The sequence below is a fragment of the Rhineura floridana genome, chromosome 1 (genome assembly GCF_030035675.1).
Source record: "Rhineura floridana isolate rRhiFlo1 chromosome 1, rRhiFlo1.hap2, whole genome shotgun sequence".
Lineage (NCBI taxonomy): Eukaryota > Metazoa > Chordata > Lepidosauria > Squamata > Rhineuridae > Rhineura > Rhineura floridana.
The window spans coordinates 155,992,599-156,006,648 of NC_084480.1; the positions used below are offsets into that span (position 1 = coordinate 155,992,599).

The 14,050-nt window shown below is 44.2% G+C and overlaps 1 protein-coding gene across 3 annotated transcripts in view; it reads right to left on the bottom strand.

Annotated features, from left to right (window-relative positions):
• PLA1A (phospholipase A1 member A) overlaps positions 1 to 14,050 on the bottom strand; it is a 67,875-nt gene that overhangs the window by 7,274 nt on the left and 46,551 nt on the right. For 2 of the 3 annotated variants that reach the window (XM_061638624.1, XM_061638642.1), the window contains exons 7-9: positions 12,471 to 12,638; positions 9,873 to 9,962; positions 8,263 to 8,371 (exon numbers count right to left, since the gene is read on the bottom strand). In XM_061638624.1, coding sequence (XP_061494608.1) covers positions 8,263 to 8,371; positions 9,873 to 9,962; positions 12,471 to 12,638 — 367 coding nt within the window. Of the gene's footprint in view, positions 1 to 6,994; positions 7,699 to 8,262; positions 8,372 to 9,872; positions 9,963 to 12,470; positions 12,639 to 14,050 lie in introns of those variants that run through there. The other variant, XM_061638633.1, reaches the window with a different exon arrangement.

Genomic DNA, 14,050 nt, shown 5'->3' on the forward strand with positions numbered 1-14,050 from the left:
GACTTGTGGCAGAACTTTGATTTGGCGTTTGGGGCAGGAGACCAAGTGGACTGGCTTGAAGATTTTCCCAGAGCAGAGAGCGGCAAGAACATGGCTACAGCCTGCCAGGTGCTGGGGAGGAAACAAATCTGTTCCTGGAAAGGAGTCCCAACCCCCTGCAGGCAGCAGCAGGGATCAGCTTGGGACTGTGTAATGCTCTTGATTTGTGCCTTTCTGCATGCTGGTGGGGATATGAGCTGTTTAATGGTTTTTTAGGAATCATGCTGATAGGTTTTTTTTGTAATAAGATTTTAATGTTTAGGATTTGTTATTCTGTGACTTGAATTGTGGGTGCATGTACAACTGTTTGGGGGAGCAAGGAGTAAATGTACATGTGGTTGAGGGCATGCTTAAACATGTCAGGAACTCAGGCAACTGCCAAGTTATGAGGACTGGGTAAGCTGTATCTGTTATTTCTTTGTAGGAAAAGTTGTTATTCTGTTGTTGTTTTTGCAGGTCTGGGACAGACCACTTTCAGAGAAGGGTGTGGTGTTATGAGCAGGGGGGGGGCTGGAATGGATGATTTCTGTGGGTCACCTTTCCAGCCTCTGATTTGGAATCCTATGCCTGGGAGGCTGGCTCTGCTAGCCAGATGAATTTCCTTTGTTAATCAAATAGAGTGGCTAGGTAGTTAATGGTCCTATTTAGTTGCCCCAGCAACTGGTGAAAGGGGCTAGGAAGATCCTTTTTGTCATTTTAAACTCTACTGGAGGAGAGTCTCCCCCCCCACTCCTGGGCAGGGAGAAGTGTGTTTGGAGTTGGCAGTGTGTGTTCTAGGGAACTAGGGCTGCAGGCGATAGGATGCCCCTGCACCTAGATGGAAAAGCTGGATATTAGACTGCTGATGCCTTGAACCCCTCCATCCTAAGCTCAGGTTGGAATGTGTGTACATAAATAAACCATATTTCATAAAGACACCGCAGTCTCCGCTGGCCTTCTTCCCAAAGGAAACCAAACCCTGGATGGGCGCAGGGACCCCCCCTGAAATCTCACCGCTCGGAGATTGGGGGAGGCGCGCAACAATAGCATAGATGTGCAAACTAACTCTACTGATGTTAGGGTTGCCAGGTTCTTGGCCTGAGACTGATCCTGTATCTTTAGGAGACGAGAACGTTAGCCAAGTGCAGGTGTTCTAATGGGAAGAACCACATGGTGGAATTCTTCCTTCCCCCTGCACAACTTTTAAAGATACAGAAGACCTCTTGGTTGCCAGGCCAGGCCTCCCAGAGGTCTTCTGTATCTTTAAAAGTTGTGCAGGGGGAAGGGAGAATTCCACCTTGTGGTTTTTCTCATTACAGTGTTGCAAGAACACCTGTACTTGGCTGACTTTCTCTTCTCCTAAAGATACAGGATGAGTCTCAGGCCAAGAATCTGGCAACCCTAACTGATGTGAATGTTCCATCTTGCAACTTCAGTTTTTAAATGGGGCTGTAGTTTTTCACATGTGCAATAATATTTTGAGAGATTGAGCCCTGTGCCTTCTCACGTCCTTTTTGGGTGCAGCTTCACCATTATGTTTCCCTCAGCACCCTTTATTTGTGTGTGTTTATTTCATTCTGCAGAATTCCCTAAGAGTCTGGCTTTGCAAAAGGGCAGACAGAAAAAAAAAAGAAGAGCAAGGGTTCCTCAAGGGTGCAAAAGGGGATGAATTTGCCTATGGTCATTTCCTTGCATGTCTGGAAAGCCCCTCACTCTAGAATCTTTTGTCTCTGTCACCTTTAGCATAGTAAACAAGCAAAGGTGCCAGCTGGTAGCTAAAGAGCTCTTTTCTGTTGGTGCAGAAAGAACAAAGGAGTCAAGTGACAAGCCGCCTGCAGGAGAGAATGGTACTGCTTGGCTTCTCCCCATCAAGCTTTTTTTTTTTTTTAGAAAATAATTTGCATAACATTAATGTATTTAAGCAAGATTAAACTGTTGTGTATGTGGGTAGAGGCAGGGCTTGCTTGGCTGCTGGTTTAACCATGTCTTGAGACAGCAGGGAGGGAGAAGGAAACCGTAGGTTTTCAGAGGGCTCTGGGAGATTTTCCGGCTGATAGGACCGGTGCTCCTGTCGAGGCCCTGGTCGCACTGTGGAATACGGAAATGACCCGGGCTATTGACATGATCGCTCCCGCGCGCCCCCTCCGGTGTAGAGCTCATACCGCTCCGTGGTATACTCCGGAGCTGAGAGCGATGAAACAAGAGAGGAGGAGGCTGGAGTGCAGATGGAGGAAAACTCCCAGTGGATACAACTATGCTTTGGTAAGTGCCACCAATAAGTTGTATACAAAAGCGGTAAGGACAGCAAAGAAGCTCTATTTTGCTGCCTCTATTAGATCATCTTTATGCTGCCCAGCGGAGCTTTTTAAAGTCGTGCGAGGGCTCTTACACTCTGGCCCCCACGATACTATGGAAACATCTGAGACCCGCTGCAATGAAATTGCTGGACACTTTCAAGATAAGATCGCATGTATCCGCAGGGACCTTGACTCTGATGTTGTGACAGATGAATCCATTGAAGTGTCCGGAGCACGGCCTTGTCCTTCTTTATTGGATGAGTTTCAGTTGGTGCAGCTCGAGGAAGTGGACAAGGTGCTTGGAATGGTTCGGGCAACCACGTCTGTTCTGGATCCTTGCCCATCTTGGCTAGTGAAAGCTAGCAGGGCTGGGACCACCGGTTGGGCCAAGGAAGTGGTTAACGCCTCCTTGAGGGAGGGAGTAGTCCCTGGTAGCCTCAAGGAGGCAGTAGTGAGACCTCTTTTAAAGAAACCCTCCTTGGACCCAGATAATCTGAATAACTATAGACCGGTGGTGAATGTCCCTTTTTTGGGCAAGGTTTTGGAGCGGGTGGTTGCCAGCCAACTCCAGGCACTCTTGGATGAAACTGATTATCTAGATCTGTTTCAATCCGGTTTCAGGCCCGGTTTTGGCACCGAAACAGCCTTGGTCGCCCTGTATGATGACCTTTGTCGGGAGAGGGACAGGGGGAGTGTGACTCTGTTGATTCTCCTTGATCTTTCAGCGGCGTTTGATACCATCGACCATGGTATCCTTCTGGGGAGACTCGCGGAGTTGGGTGTCGGGGGCACTGCTTGGCAGTGGTTCCGCTCCTACTTCGCGGATCGTCACCAGAAGGTAGTGCTTGGGGAACATCACTCGACACCATGGACTCTCCATTGTGGAGTCCCCCAGGGATCGGTCTTGTCCCCCATGCTTTTCAACATCTACATGCAGCCGCTGGGTGCGGTCATCAGGAGTTTTGGAGTGCGTTGCCATCAGTACGCTGATGACACGCAGCTCTATTTCTCCTTTTCATCTTCCTCAGGTGAGTCTGTTGATGTGCTGAACCGTTGCCTGACCGCGATAATGGACTGGATGAGAGCTAATAAACTGAGACTCAATCCAGACAAGACCGAGACATTGTTGGTGAACGCCTTCCCTGCTCAGATGGTGGATGCTTACCCTGTTCTGGATGGGGTTACACTCCCCCTGAAAGAACAGGTACGTAGTTTGGGGGTTCTTCTCAACTCTTCCTTGTCTCTCGAGGCCCAAGTGGCCTCGGTGGCACGGAATGTGTTTTACCATCTTCGTCTGGTAGCTCAACTACGCCCCTATCTGGACAGGGACGACCTCGCCTCTGTTGTCCACGCTCTGGTAACTTCAAGATTGGATTACTGTAATGCGCTCTACGTAGGGCTGCCCTTGAAGACAGTTCGGAAGCTTCAGCTGGTGCAGAACGCAGCTGCCAGATTATTGACGAGGACCAGTCGGTCTTCGCATATAACACCTGTCCTGGCGCGTCTGCACTGGCTTCCTATTTGCTTCCGGGCGAGATTCAAGGTGCTGGTTTTGACCTATAAAGCCTTACACGGCGTGGGACCTCAATACCTTGTGGAACGCCTTTCTCGCTATGAACCTACCCGTTCACTTCGTTCAGAATCTAAGGCCATCCTCCGGGTACCAACCCATCGGGAAGCCCAGAGGGTGGTTACGAGATCTAGGGCCTGTTCTGTGGTGGCCCCTGAGTTGTGGAACAGCCTCCCCGAAGAGGTACGCCTGGCGCCTACACTTCCATCTTTCCGGCGCCAGGTAATGACCTTTTTATGCTCCCAGGCATTTTAATCTTCTTAACTTTTTAAATCTTTTAATCTGTATTTTAATTTTTGTAGTATTTATTTTGTTTTTGCTGTGCTTTTCGTTGTTTGTTTGTATATGTTTTTGTATTTTTATTATGAAATATTGTATTTTATTTTGTTTGTTCACCGCCCTGAGAGCTATTTCGCTAAGGGCGGTATATAAATTGAAATAATAAATTTATTTTATTTATTTATTTATTTATTTTATTACATTTCTAGACTGCCCTATAGCAGAAAGCTCTCAGGGCGGTGTACAACAAATAAAATCACAATTAAAATATGAGCAAGTGTGAAAAATATAACATGATAAAAATAAATAAATAAATAAATAAATAAACTTCCCAAACTCAGGAAATTATTAACTGGTGACAGTGAGACATGTAGCAAACGAAAAAGGGTTTTTAAAAATAAATTTAAAAAAATCCCCATCGGTATATCTGTGCGTGCATGCATCCACCTATGTTGATATTCTACTTCCCTGAAATCACACTAGCCATCAGATCATTTTGAGCGAACCTCAATAGAGGGAATACATGCCAAGGAAGCAAAGCCAGGCCAAGACATTTTGCTGCCTGAGGTGAAGGGCACTTGCACTCTAGCCATTGTCCAGACTGTTCACTGGTGTACCACGGTGCAAACTGTTAGAGTAAACAAACTTGCATGTTCACTTTAAGGGATATTTGGGGAAATTTCCCCTGTACCTGTTTACCATGATGTAACTTCCTAATGTGTGGGATTAGTTACCTGACTCCCTCCTCCTTTGTCCTGGAGTTTTCTGAATAATCTCCATTGCTGATCTTTTTACCTCTGGGAGAGGCCGCATGGCAGATGCTCTCCTCAGAGCATCACTACTAAAGACTAAGATGGACTAAGACTTTTTCTTTCATCTAAGCTAGAGCCTATGTTTCTGAACATATGAAAGGTTGTGAGTAAATATTCTTTATCTTTTACCTAAGAAGACTGTGTCTGTTGTTATTTGTGCCTAGGAAAGGTGGGACTGATTTATCTCACTCTGCTGTTTGCATTTCTATATCTCTGCTAAGAAATAGGACCACCAAACTTAGTTCCTATTTCACTTTATATTTTTAAAATACCAAACACATCCACACTGTTTCATTGCCCTTAGTTCACTGGTGTACCACAGGGCAAACCAGGCTCCACGGGGCCAAAGAGGGCACTCTGGGGCAACCGTTCTATAGCGTAACAAGGGCTTCAACAGGGTCACATGGCAGGAGAGAGCTGATTGAGGGAGTTGGTGTATAGACACAAAGTGTGTTCAGGTAGATGATCTCAGCAGTTTGGGGTGGATTTTCCTCAGGAATTTCTGCCGGAAGTCAGTGAGGGTCCAAAATAATAATCCTCTGTGGTTTGGGGGATGGTGTATGTGTACTCTTGGGGTGGGAACTTGTGCTGCTCCATCTTATCACCTGATTATTTCACCCAGCACAGACTACAGCTGTGTGAGACCCCCACATACACACACTTTTTAAAAAAAGGGTTGAAAAGGAAGGAATTTCCATCTTTAGCATACCTGTTAAACTTGGTGCTATGGAAGCTAAGGATGCAGTGACGGGTTTAATTGTCTTTGTGTTTGAGACTGTGAGAAGGGAGGAGTAGGGAGAAATCAGGTGGGGAAATCAGGACTGAAGATACAGCAGCACAATTTGCCCAGCTTGTGCATCCACTCAGACAGGCAATACCAAGTGTCCTGGTGATGTGGCCAAGAGCTGTGAAAGATCCCGAGAATGCCACTGAGGTTTCCCAGCCCAGTGCATTCACCCAGTGCGTTTGGCCAGCCAGCAAATCCCATGTGGGCTGGAGATGCTGCTGATTCAGTGAGACATTGCCCAGAAAAGAGTGCTGCAAATGTTTTTGGGATAGAAGGCTGGAGCTGTTGAGAAGGCATTGCCGAGATTAACTCTGATTAAGCTCAGCTCTAGTATAACAAGCCATAGAATGTAATCACCTGCCTCTTTAACCAAGGCTTCTAAACTATGGGTAATATTAACAATGGTTAAAGTTAACTATGGCTTAGTGTGTTGTCCAAACAGGGCCTTCTCTGTCTCTTCTTCCTCCCAGATTTCCAGCTAGTGATCAGCCATGTTTGCATAGGCAATAGAGAGCCTTCCTCCTACCTCATCCTGTCAGGAAATCAATGCAACACAGATATAACCATGAACTTAATATTACTTAAAGTGCTATAGCACAATTTAAGTTACTGAGTTTTAAAAAACCGATAGTAGATGGAACGTTGTGGGATGAACAGAGGAAAAAGTGCAACATCCCTGAGAGTGGGCAGTCAACTGCAATTCTGTGGTTTACAGCAGAAGTGCAATGACTAAGGGCTTATCCAAATGGAGCAGGATAATCCGCGGTTTCCATATTCGGTTTGTCATCTGATAGTCCTCACTTTGCCTTTTAGTTTGCTCTTTCCCAATTAAAAAAAAAAACTTTTTTTGCACCCGCACACACAGCGGTAAGACCCCTACATTCTTTTCGCTTTTTCCAAGCTCCGCCTCTAAAACCTCCCCCTATCAACCAATTGGTCAGCAAAAAAATTACGTATGCTCCTCTCCCCCTTTGCAAGGAAGCACAATATGGCTGTAAAGGAGTTCTCGCCTGGGAAGGAAAGGCTGCTGGTCGGTTTCACGCCTGCCTTCCCACAGAGAATGAAATTGAAAAAGCTTTTCAGAGCAGGCTTGAAACCGACCAGAAGCACTTTTCTTGTTTGCATTTGCGAAATTACACTTAAACGAATGTATGCTTTTCTGCCTTTATTGATATTTAAGGAGATACACACACTGGCAATGCACTTATTTCTCCAAAAAAGCGAGAAATGTGTCACCCCCCCTCCTTCTCCCTTTTCTTCCCACAGAGAAAGAAATTGACAACGCTTTCTGGAGCGGGCTTGAAACCGACCAGAAGCCTTTTTCTTGTTTGCATTTGGGATATTACACTTAAACAAATGTATGCTTTTCTGATTTGAAGCAACAACCCCAGCAAGTAGAATGAAATTGACAAGGCTTTCGGAGGCAGGCTGAAACCGACCATCCCCCCTTTCTCGCTTGCTGTGCATTGCAGATCTCACCCAGAGCGGCCGCCCAGTTTGCAGGCTGGCAAAAAATAAAATGCATCTGCGCAGTAGTTGCAGACACCCCCCCAACACCCCACCATTGCGATGATTGGTTCAATTTTCCCAGGCTTATTCTCGCACATGCGCAAAAGTGCAGATACGTGATTGACTGGAATGAGGAGAAGGGGCAAGGGGAAACGCCCATGAACCGCACATCAGCTGTAAAGTCCGTGGTATTGCATCCTAACTCCTGAAGGCACAGCGGATGATTCCTGATTTTAAACAGCAAATCGCATTTTTGCCGGTATTGCAAGGAGCGGATTTAACCCGCGAAAATGCATAACAGCGCTAGACGTCATTTGGATGACAGAAAAATAATGAACACACATAGCGGGCGTGTCACACATTTTGCAGTTGTCTGGATGAGCCCTGAGTTGTATAGAAACCCTTGGTTTGGAAGCATGAGTGATGCTGGAAGAAAAGAGAGGAGCAGGAGGACAGCAGAGTTTGTGAGGGAAAGACATATTGGGAAAGAAGTTGGAACTAGACATTGTGGACAAGGCAATGGAAGCAATGCATAAGCTGCTTCTCAGCTTTGCATTCAAACACACAAACTAGTAGCTAACACTAGAGGAACTTGCCACAGTCCCAGCACTTGCACAAGCCTCCCAACTAGTATAACTCCAGTACTACAATTATCTTCTTACAACAATAAACTGTCAAATTCTGCAACTTTTCACTAAACACTGCACACATATCTGCAGCCATCAGCCCAAGGTCCACAGGAGCTTGCATCTTCCAAATTTGATATTATCGGACCTCTTTGAAGATGAACAAATCTGGCTCCAAGTGCTGTTGCAATATCTTGCTGCAATTCTATTCACACTTAGTTGGGCATAAATGCCATCAAACTTAATGGGGCTTACTTCTGAATAGATATGTGTAGGATTGTACCGTCAATTGAATAAATCCCGCAAAGAAAAAGGAACAGAGAGAATCATGAGAAGTACATCAGAATTGTCCATTGTTACTCACATTATAATACTGGTGCTGAATGAGGAGTTGCTGCTGAGGAAGATTATCTCAATGTTGGTGTCCAAAGTCCTCCTCTTCTGCAAGTGAAATTCCACCAGGCTATGGTACACTAAGCAACAGAGATCACATTCTGGGCAAACAGCACCTTAATCGAAAATTGCTGCTATTTTGCAAAACCATCCAGGATTTAATCCCCAATATTAGTCCCTTTCAAACCATTTAAGAAGGTAAGGAACTGCAGTATTTCTCTGCACGGGAGGAAAGTGTGGTGAATTAAGCCAAAACAAGGGGAGAATAAAATATTCAAAGTCTACAATCAAAACACCGCACATTATAAGACCCTCAAACCTTCATGTTACTTACAGATTTTCCTACTCCTTTGTTAAAAGTTCTTCACAAGGAATTGACACAGTCCACAGCTCAGGATTCATTTCATGTATTTTCAGAGCTGGTCCACACATGCTTATTCCTCAGCATCAAGTGATGCCATGCACGTGTGAATGGGCCATTAGAGATCTAATACTGAACTTTTTTATCTCTTAACATTACCTTAAAGATAATGCTTTTTACTGGAGTCAATTCACATATTTTTTTCCACTCATCGAGCAGAGAAATCCAAGTGATGTTACATGCATTGGTGAAGCAGTAGCTCTCAGGAGCATCTTTCAGATCTTCAAACGGAATATGCGCTGCATATGCAGGGAAGAGCAGGATCATTGTAGCTGCTCTGCTCCTGACTGACACGTTTATCTGAGGATCTGCATAGATCAGAGGTTGCCAACCGTGTGGCACTTGCAGGAACCACTGTGCCTGCAAGTACCTCCTATGGAGCCCATGAATGGTCTCAGTAAATACTCACTCCAAAATTCACAGTGCGTAAGGGACTGCTTACTGTTCCTGCTTAATTCCTATTTGCATTGACCCAGCCTCTCCTACACTGAACATGCCTCCCCTTAAACATGCCCACATTTCACTGGATGCCAGGACTGAACACCCACTCTGTTTTCCATTCTGAACAAAGAAAAGGTGCAAAAAGCTTTTCTCTGTGAGCCAGTGGCTAATGTAGGTGTCCTTTTTCTCTTTGTGGGGGGTGATGGGGAGGGGATGCCCACAGTGTACCCTGTCTCCTTTTCTGCTTTTTTAGATGTGGCAGCCATTTTATGTTAGGCCATGCTCTTATGGCAGCCATGTTGGGTCTGGCACCCACAGCACTTTCTCAAAATATCAAGTGTATCTACTGGCCCAAAAAGATTGGTGATAGCTCATGGCGTCAAGCTCCACCCTGTGGCTTACAAGTTTGTTTGATAATCGGCATACAGCCTAAATGTGTACAACTGTGTGCACATAGAGATCTCCCATGCAATTGTAAACCCTGAAAAAACAGTTCCCAGTCACACAGAGGGAGGTGTGTAGGTTCTATGCACATGCAGACCTTCAAATAAATATGCACAGATCAGGAGTGACAACAGTGTGTGAGATCCCACTTCCCACACTACATGAATGCGGTGAACATCTGACAGGGTAATGCCTGTGGGATGTTGAGTTCTGTGCTGTTGTCTTAGAATATTAAGAAAAAGTCCTCAGCCCTCTGGATGTGCTGTGCTACTCACCACAGTACGGAGCTGATGCAGCTGTAGCCAAGTACACTTTCACCTCTGTGGGCAGTTTTTCCATGTTGACTCCTCCATTGTCCAATAGTCCTAAAAGAAGAACAAAGCAAGTTTCTAGTCCTTAGGTTTGTAAAAGCATGTGACCTGGTGAAATTCAAGATGTGAGAGGAGGAGCAAGTAAGATACCCAATAGTTGAGAGAGGTCTTCACTTCCCAGCACAGCAGCTGCCTCCTTCTCTTGGGACACTGGATATAGATGATGCGAAATTAGCAAATAGATCCCTTTTTGCTTATTGTACATAAGTGATACAATTTTCAGAATTTGTCTCTTACAAGAATTTGGGTTTAGGATATTTTTCTTTAGAAAAGGATACATAGGGCCTTTGCTGATAATGTATTATATGTATGCTGATCTAACATAATCATTGAAGATGTTTCTATCACTTTATGTTAACCATAAGCAATATCAGAATCCAGATCACAAAACAAAACTATCTTTAGTCTCTCTTCTCATACATCCCTTCTCTGGTGATGTTATTTTCCATTATTTGAGCAAAGAGTGGGAATGGGAACAAAGCAGTTTTGTTACTGAGAAACCATTTTTTATCACATTTGTAGCCAAGGTAGCTCAGGGCACCATAGCTGGGTTTCCTCTCATTTTATCCTCACAACAACTCTCTGAAGTAGGATCACCGCTGAGTTTCATGGATATGCTGGGATTTGAACCTAGACCAACACACTATTCACCACACAACACTAGCTCACAATGCAAGTATTTGTAAAGGTCTCATAATCTTTCCAATAAAATTGTGTGTGTGCATGTGGGGGGGGGAGGGAAAGAGAGAGAGTTTTGCTACTTCTCTTATTTAGTGTTTGTTCTCACCACAAGTGAGAGATTGCTTGCCAAGGGTTGCCTCACTGGGCCAAACCAGGCAAGGTCTATGATTAGGATCTCTGGAGGTTTTGTTTTGCTCATCAGTGGCCCCATGGTGCTGTTTTGAAGATAGGGAAGTCATGCTTTGAGAGAGGGTGGTTAGCCCTTTCCTCCAAATGTAAATCAATCAATGTAAATCAAATGGCTGAATATCAATGGCTAACAAAAATGAAAAACAAAACAAATTAAATCAAATTTTAAAAAACCAGTCCCTCTCTCGTGCATAGACACCTGCTTGTAGTTCTGCAAGGGGGAAAGAGACAAGAACAGTATCTGTACACATCTTTTTCTCTCTCGTTTGGAAGGGCTGAAGTCCAAACAAAATACCTATCCCTGCATTGTGATATCACTGTCAAAAATACAACCAGTGTATGGTAGGGCCAAGGGGTAGAAGGAGAAACTCCAGACCAAGCTCAACACAGAGTGGCTTGTGACTTGAGGTTGTATTAGGAAGACAAATACTTCATAATAAGTTTCTTTTATATATGAATGCAAATAGTACAGACAAGGGCACAAGAGCTGGATCCAGACTACAACATTTGGAACCCAGACTGGACTGGACTCTATATCTGATTACAGTGGCATCACTAGGGTTGGTGTCACCCGGTGCGGCCCGCAGTGCCTTCTCTCTCAGACTCTGAGCGATCGTGTGTGCAGCGCAGCGCGCACATGGCCTATAGGAGCGTGCGGCTGAACGACAGGGCCCGGGAGCGCGCTGCCGCCTTGTTGTCTGCCGCCGCTTCCACCTTCTAACAGCCGAGGAAGGCAGCCACATGAAGACTCTCATTGGTGCCTAGGCGGTGCCTAGGGAGGGCAGCTCTGGGTGTCACCCCCGTCTGGAGGTGTCACCCAGTGCGGCCCGCACCTGCCGCACCGCCCTAGTGATGCCCCTCTCTGATTATCTGTCATCGTCAAGTTCTCCCATGTGCCAAGGCAGTTATTTCATGGGTACCAGACAAGCTAATTTTAGTTTCCCAGTGTTACACCTCAGGAGGGGAAGATCACCTGACTATTTTCCCTTTCTAATGCTCTCCCCTCACCCCCCAGTTTGGTAGGGTCAGCTTGAGAAGGTGGCAAGGTCATACATTTGCACAAAGATTGGCTAAGGGCCTACAACTCTAACAGTGCTGGAGCCAAATAAGCCAGCTTCATAACCCATGCTTTGAAGCTGGTTTGTTTAGCAACTAATCATTTTTTGTTTTAAACCAGAATTCCTAATTGACATAATGTAATGCTACACAGAGAATCTTCAAACCTAACAGTAATCTTGGCAGGCCTTTTTCTCCTGGCTGCATGGGAGGGGGTGGAGGAGAGAGAGAGGGTGCGAGTAGTGCTAAACCACAAATTAGCATTACATGTCAATCAGTCCAATGACTCACAAAACAGTTGCATATATCCTGGCTATTTACCTTATATTCCGTCACTGTTTAGATTTGGGGTTCACATTTCCATCCATTTCCTATGTGTTCAGACATTCCAATAGGATTGTTAACAACCATAAGTCTTTGATTTCACTTCTTAGCTTACAATCAACCTCGTTATATTTCCCGATGGATCCCTGCCACCTCCTGACCTCCCCTACCTTCCAAATTTCCAACCAAATCCTGGATCCCTCTACTTGTCTGATGCCACTTCATTACTCTAAGAGGCAAGCAATAACATACCTATTGTAGGACAGGAGACCAAAAAAGGGTTAAAACAGTCTAAGCAGTGACCAGCTAAGAAATTCTTGTAACTGGAGCAAGGGAAAGCCATCATAGGGCAGGAGTCACTCAAGGCACTAATGTAGAAATGCACCGCTCTCATATGATCACAGATCAGGTAGTTATAGCCTGTAGAAGAGAAGGGAGGCATATAAAATGAGACGACCACAGGGGAAAAGAGCTGGCAGGTATAGGGGCATTCTCACTAGTAACCACTCAGTGGACAGATAGAATAGCATTTCTCATCCTTGATCATGATTATGTATTCAGAACCAGAGGTGGTACTTATTCTGATTAATAAATAAGTGTGTGAGTTTATGGACTACTTTGCTGCTCTGCCATTATATGCCAAGATGAGATTCTTTTAGAAACAAATTAATCTAAAGAACAAATAGCAAAATTACATAAAATATTAATAGAACTGGACATGGATAAAACCAAAAGTCTAAATAAGTATGTGGGAATCTGATCTAAATGTGAACATTGACCTGAATACACAGAACACCATATGGGGTAAAAGACTTTTAATGTTTTATCAGCCAATAATATTTTACGTACGCCACTTAGAGGAGTTTTTTAGTTAAGTTTTTCTAAATAAATATTTGAGAGAATTCAGTTAAACTTGTGCACAGATAATATAACACTCCAGTTAGGCTACAAAAAAGCCCCTATCTGCTGGAGAGATATAAGGCATATGTTACCAGATGTGGTGTGTCTGATCTACTACAGTGGACACTCGATATATCACATCTCACTGTACTGTGGAATAGGATATACTGCGGGTGTGACCATGTCCCCTGAGTAAAATACCATATACCCTGTTTTTCTCTTTGTTATATCTCTTATTTTGTCCTCTATGCTCCTTCTCCCTGGTGAGTCCTCTGTTTGCTATCCCTGTGTGTTCCTGAGTTTTTTTTCCTTTTAGTGTTTAAAAAAATCTGTTTCCTAATGTCACCCTCCCTCCTGCCCTTTTTCTTCTTGGTGTTTTTTTTCCCTAAGGGACACTCATCTCTCAAGCCTTCTTCAAGTTCTTACATTACTGTCTGTGGATTATTATTACAGTAACTTGTTTTTCCCTGTGTTACCCTTCTTTTGTGGAAAGAATAAAGTAATGTTTATGAGATTTGATGATTAATTAAGATAACTACTGGAGGAAAGTGATTTTATAATATAATTTTAGAGACAGGATTGTTATATATTGTAGACCTATAACTGATCTGCGACAAATCGGAAGTCAACATTTTATTTTATTGTTTAATTGTTTTTGTTTTGTTTTGTTTTTTGTCTTTGAAAATTTGAATAAAAATTAATGATTAAAAAAAAAGTTCTTACATTACTGTCTGTGGATTATTATTACAGTAACTTGTTTTTCCCTGTGTTACCCTTCTTGCATCTTCCTTTCTGCTCAGTTCCTCAGCGGCAGCAGCAGTGGGGTTTTTGCATCTCTAGGAACCAGTATAGTACTGTACTCGCTGGCTTTAACCCGTACAGTGCATTTTTCATTATAATGCAGGAGCTCTATAATGTGGGTGCTGGTGCAT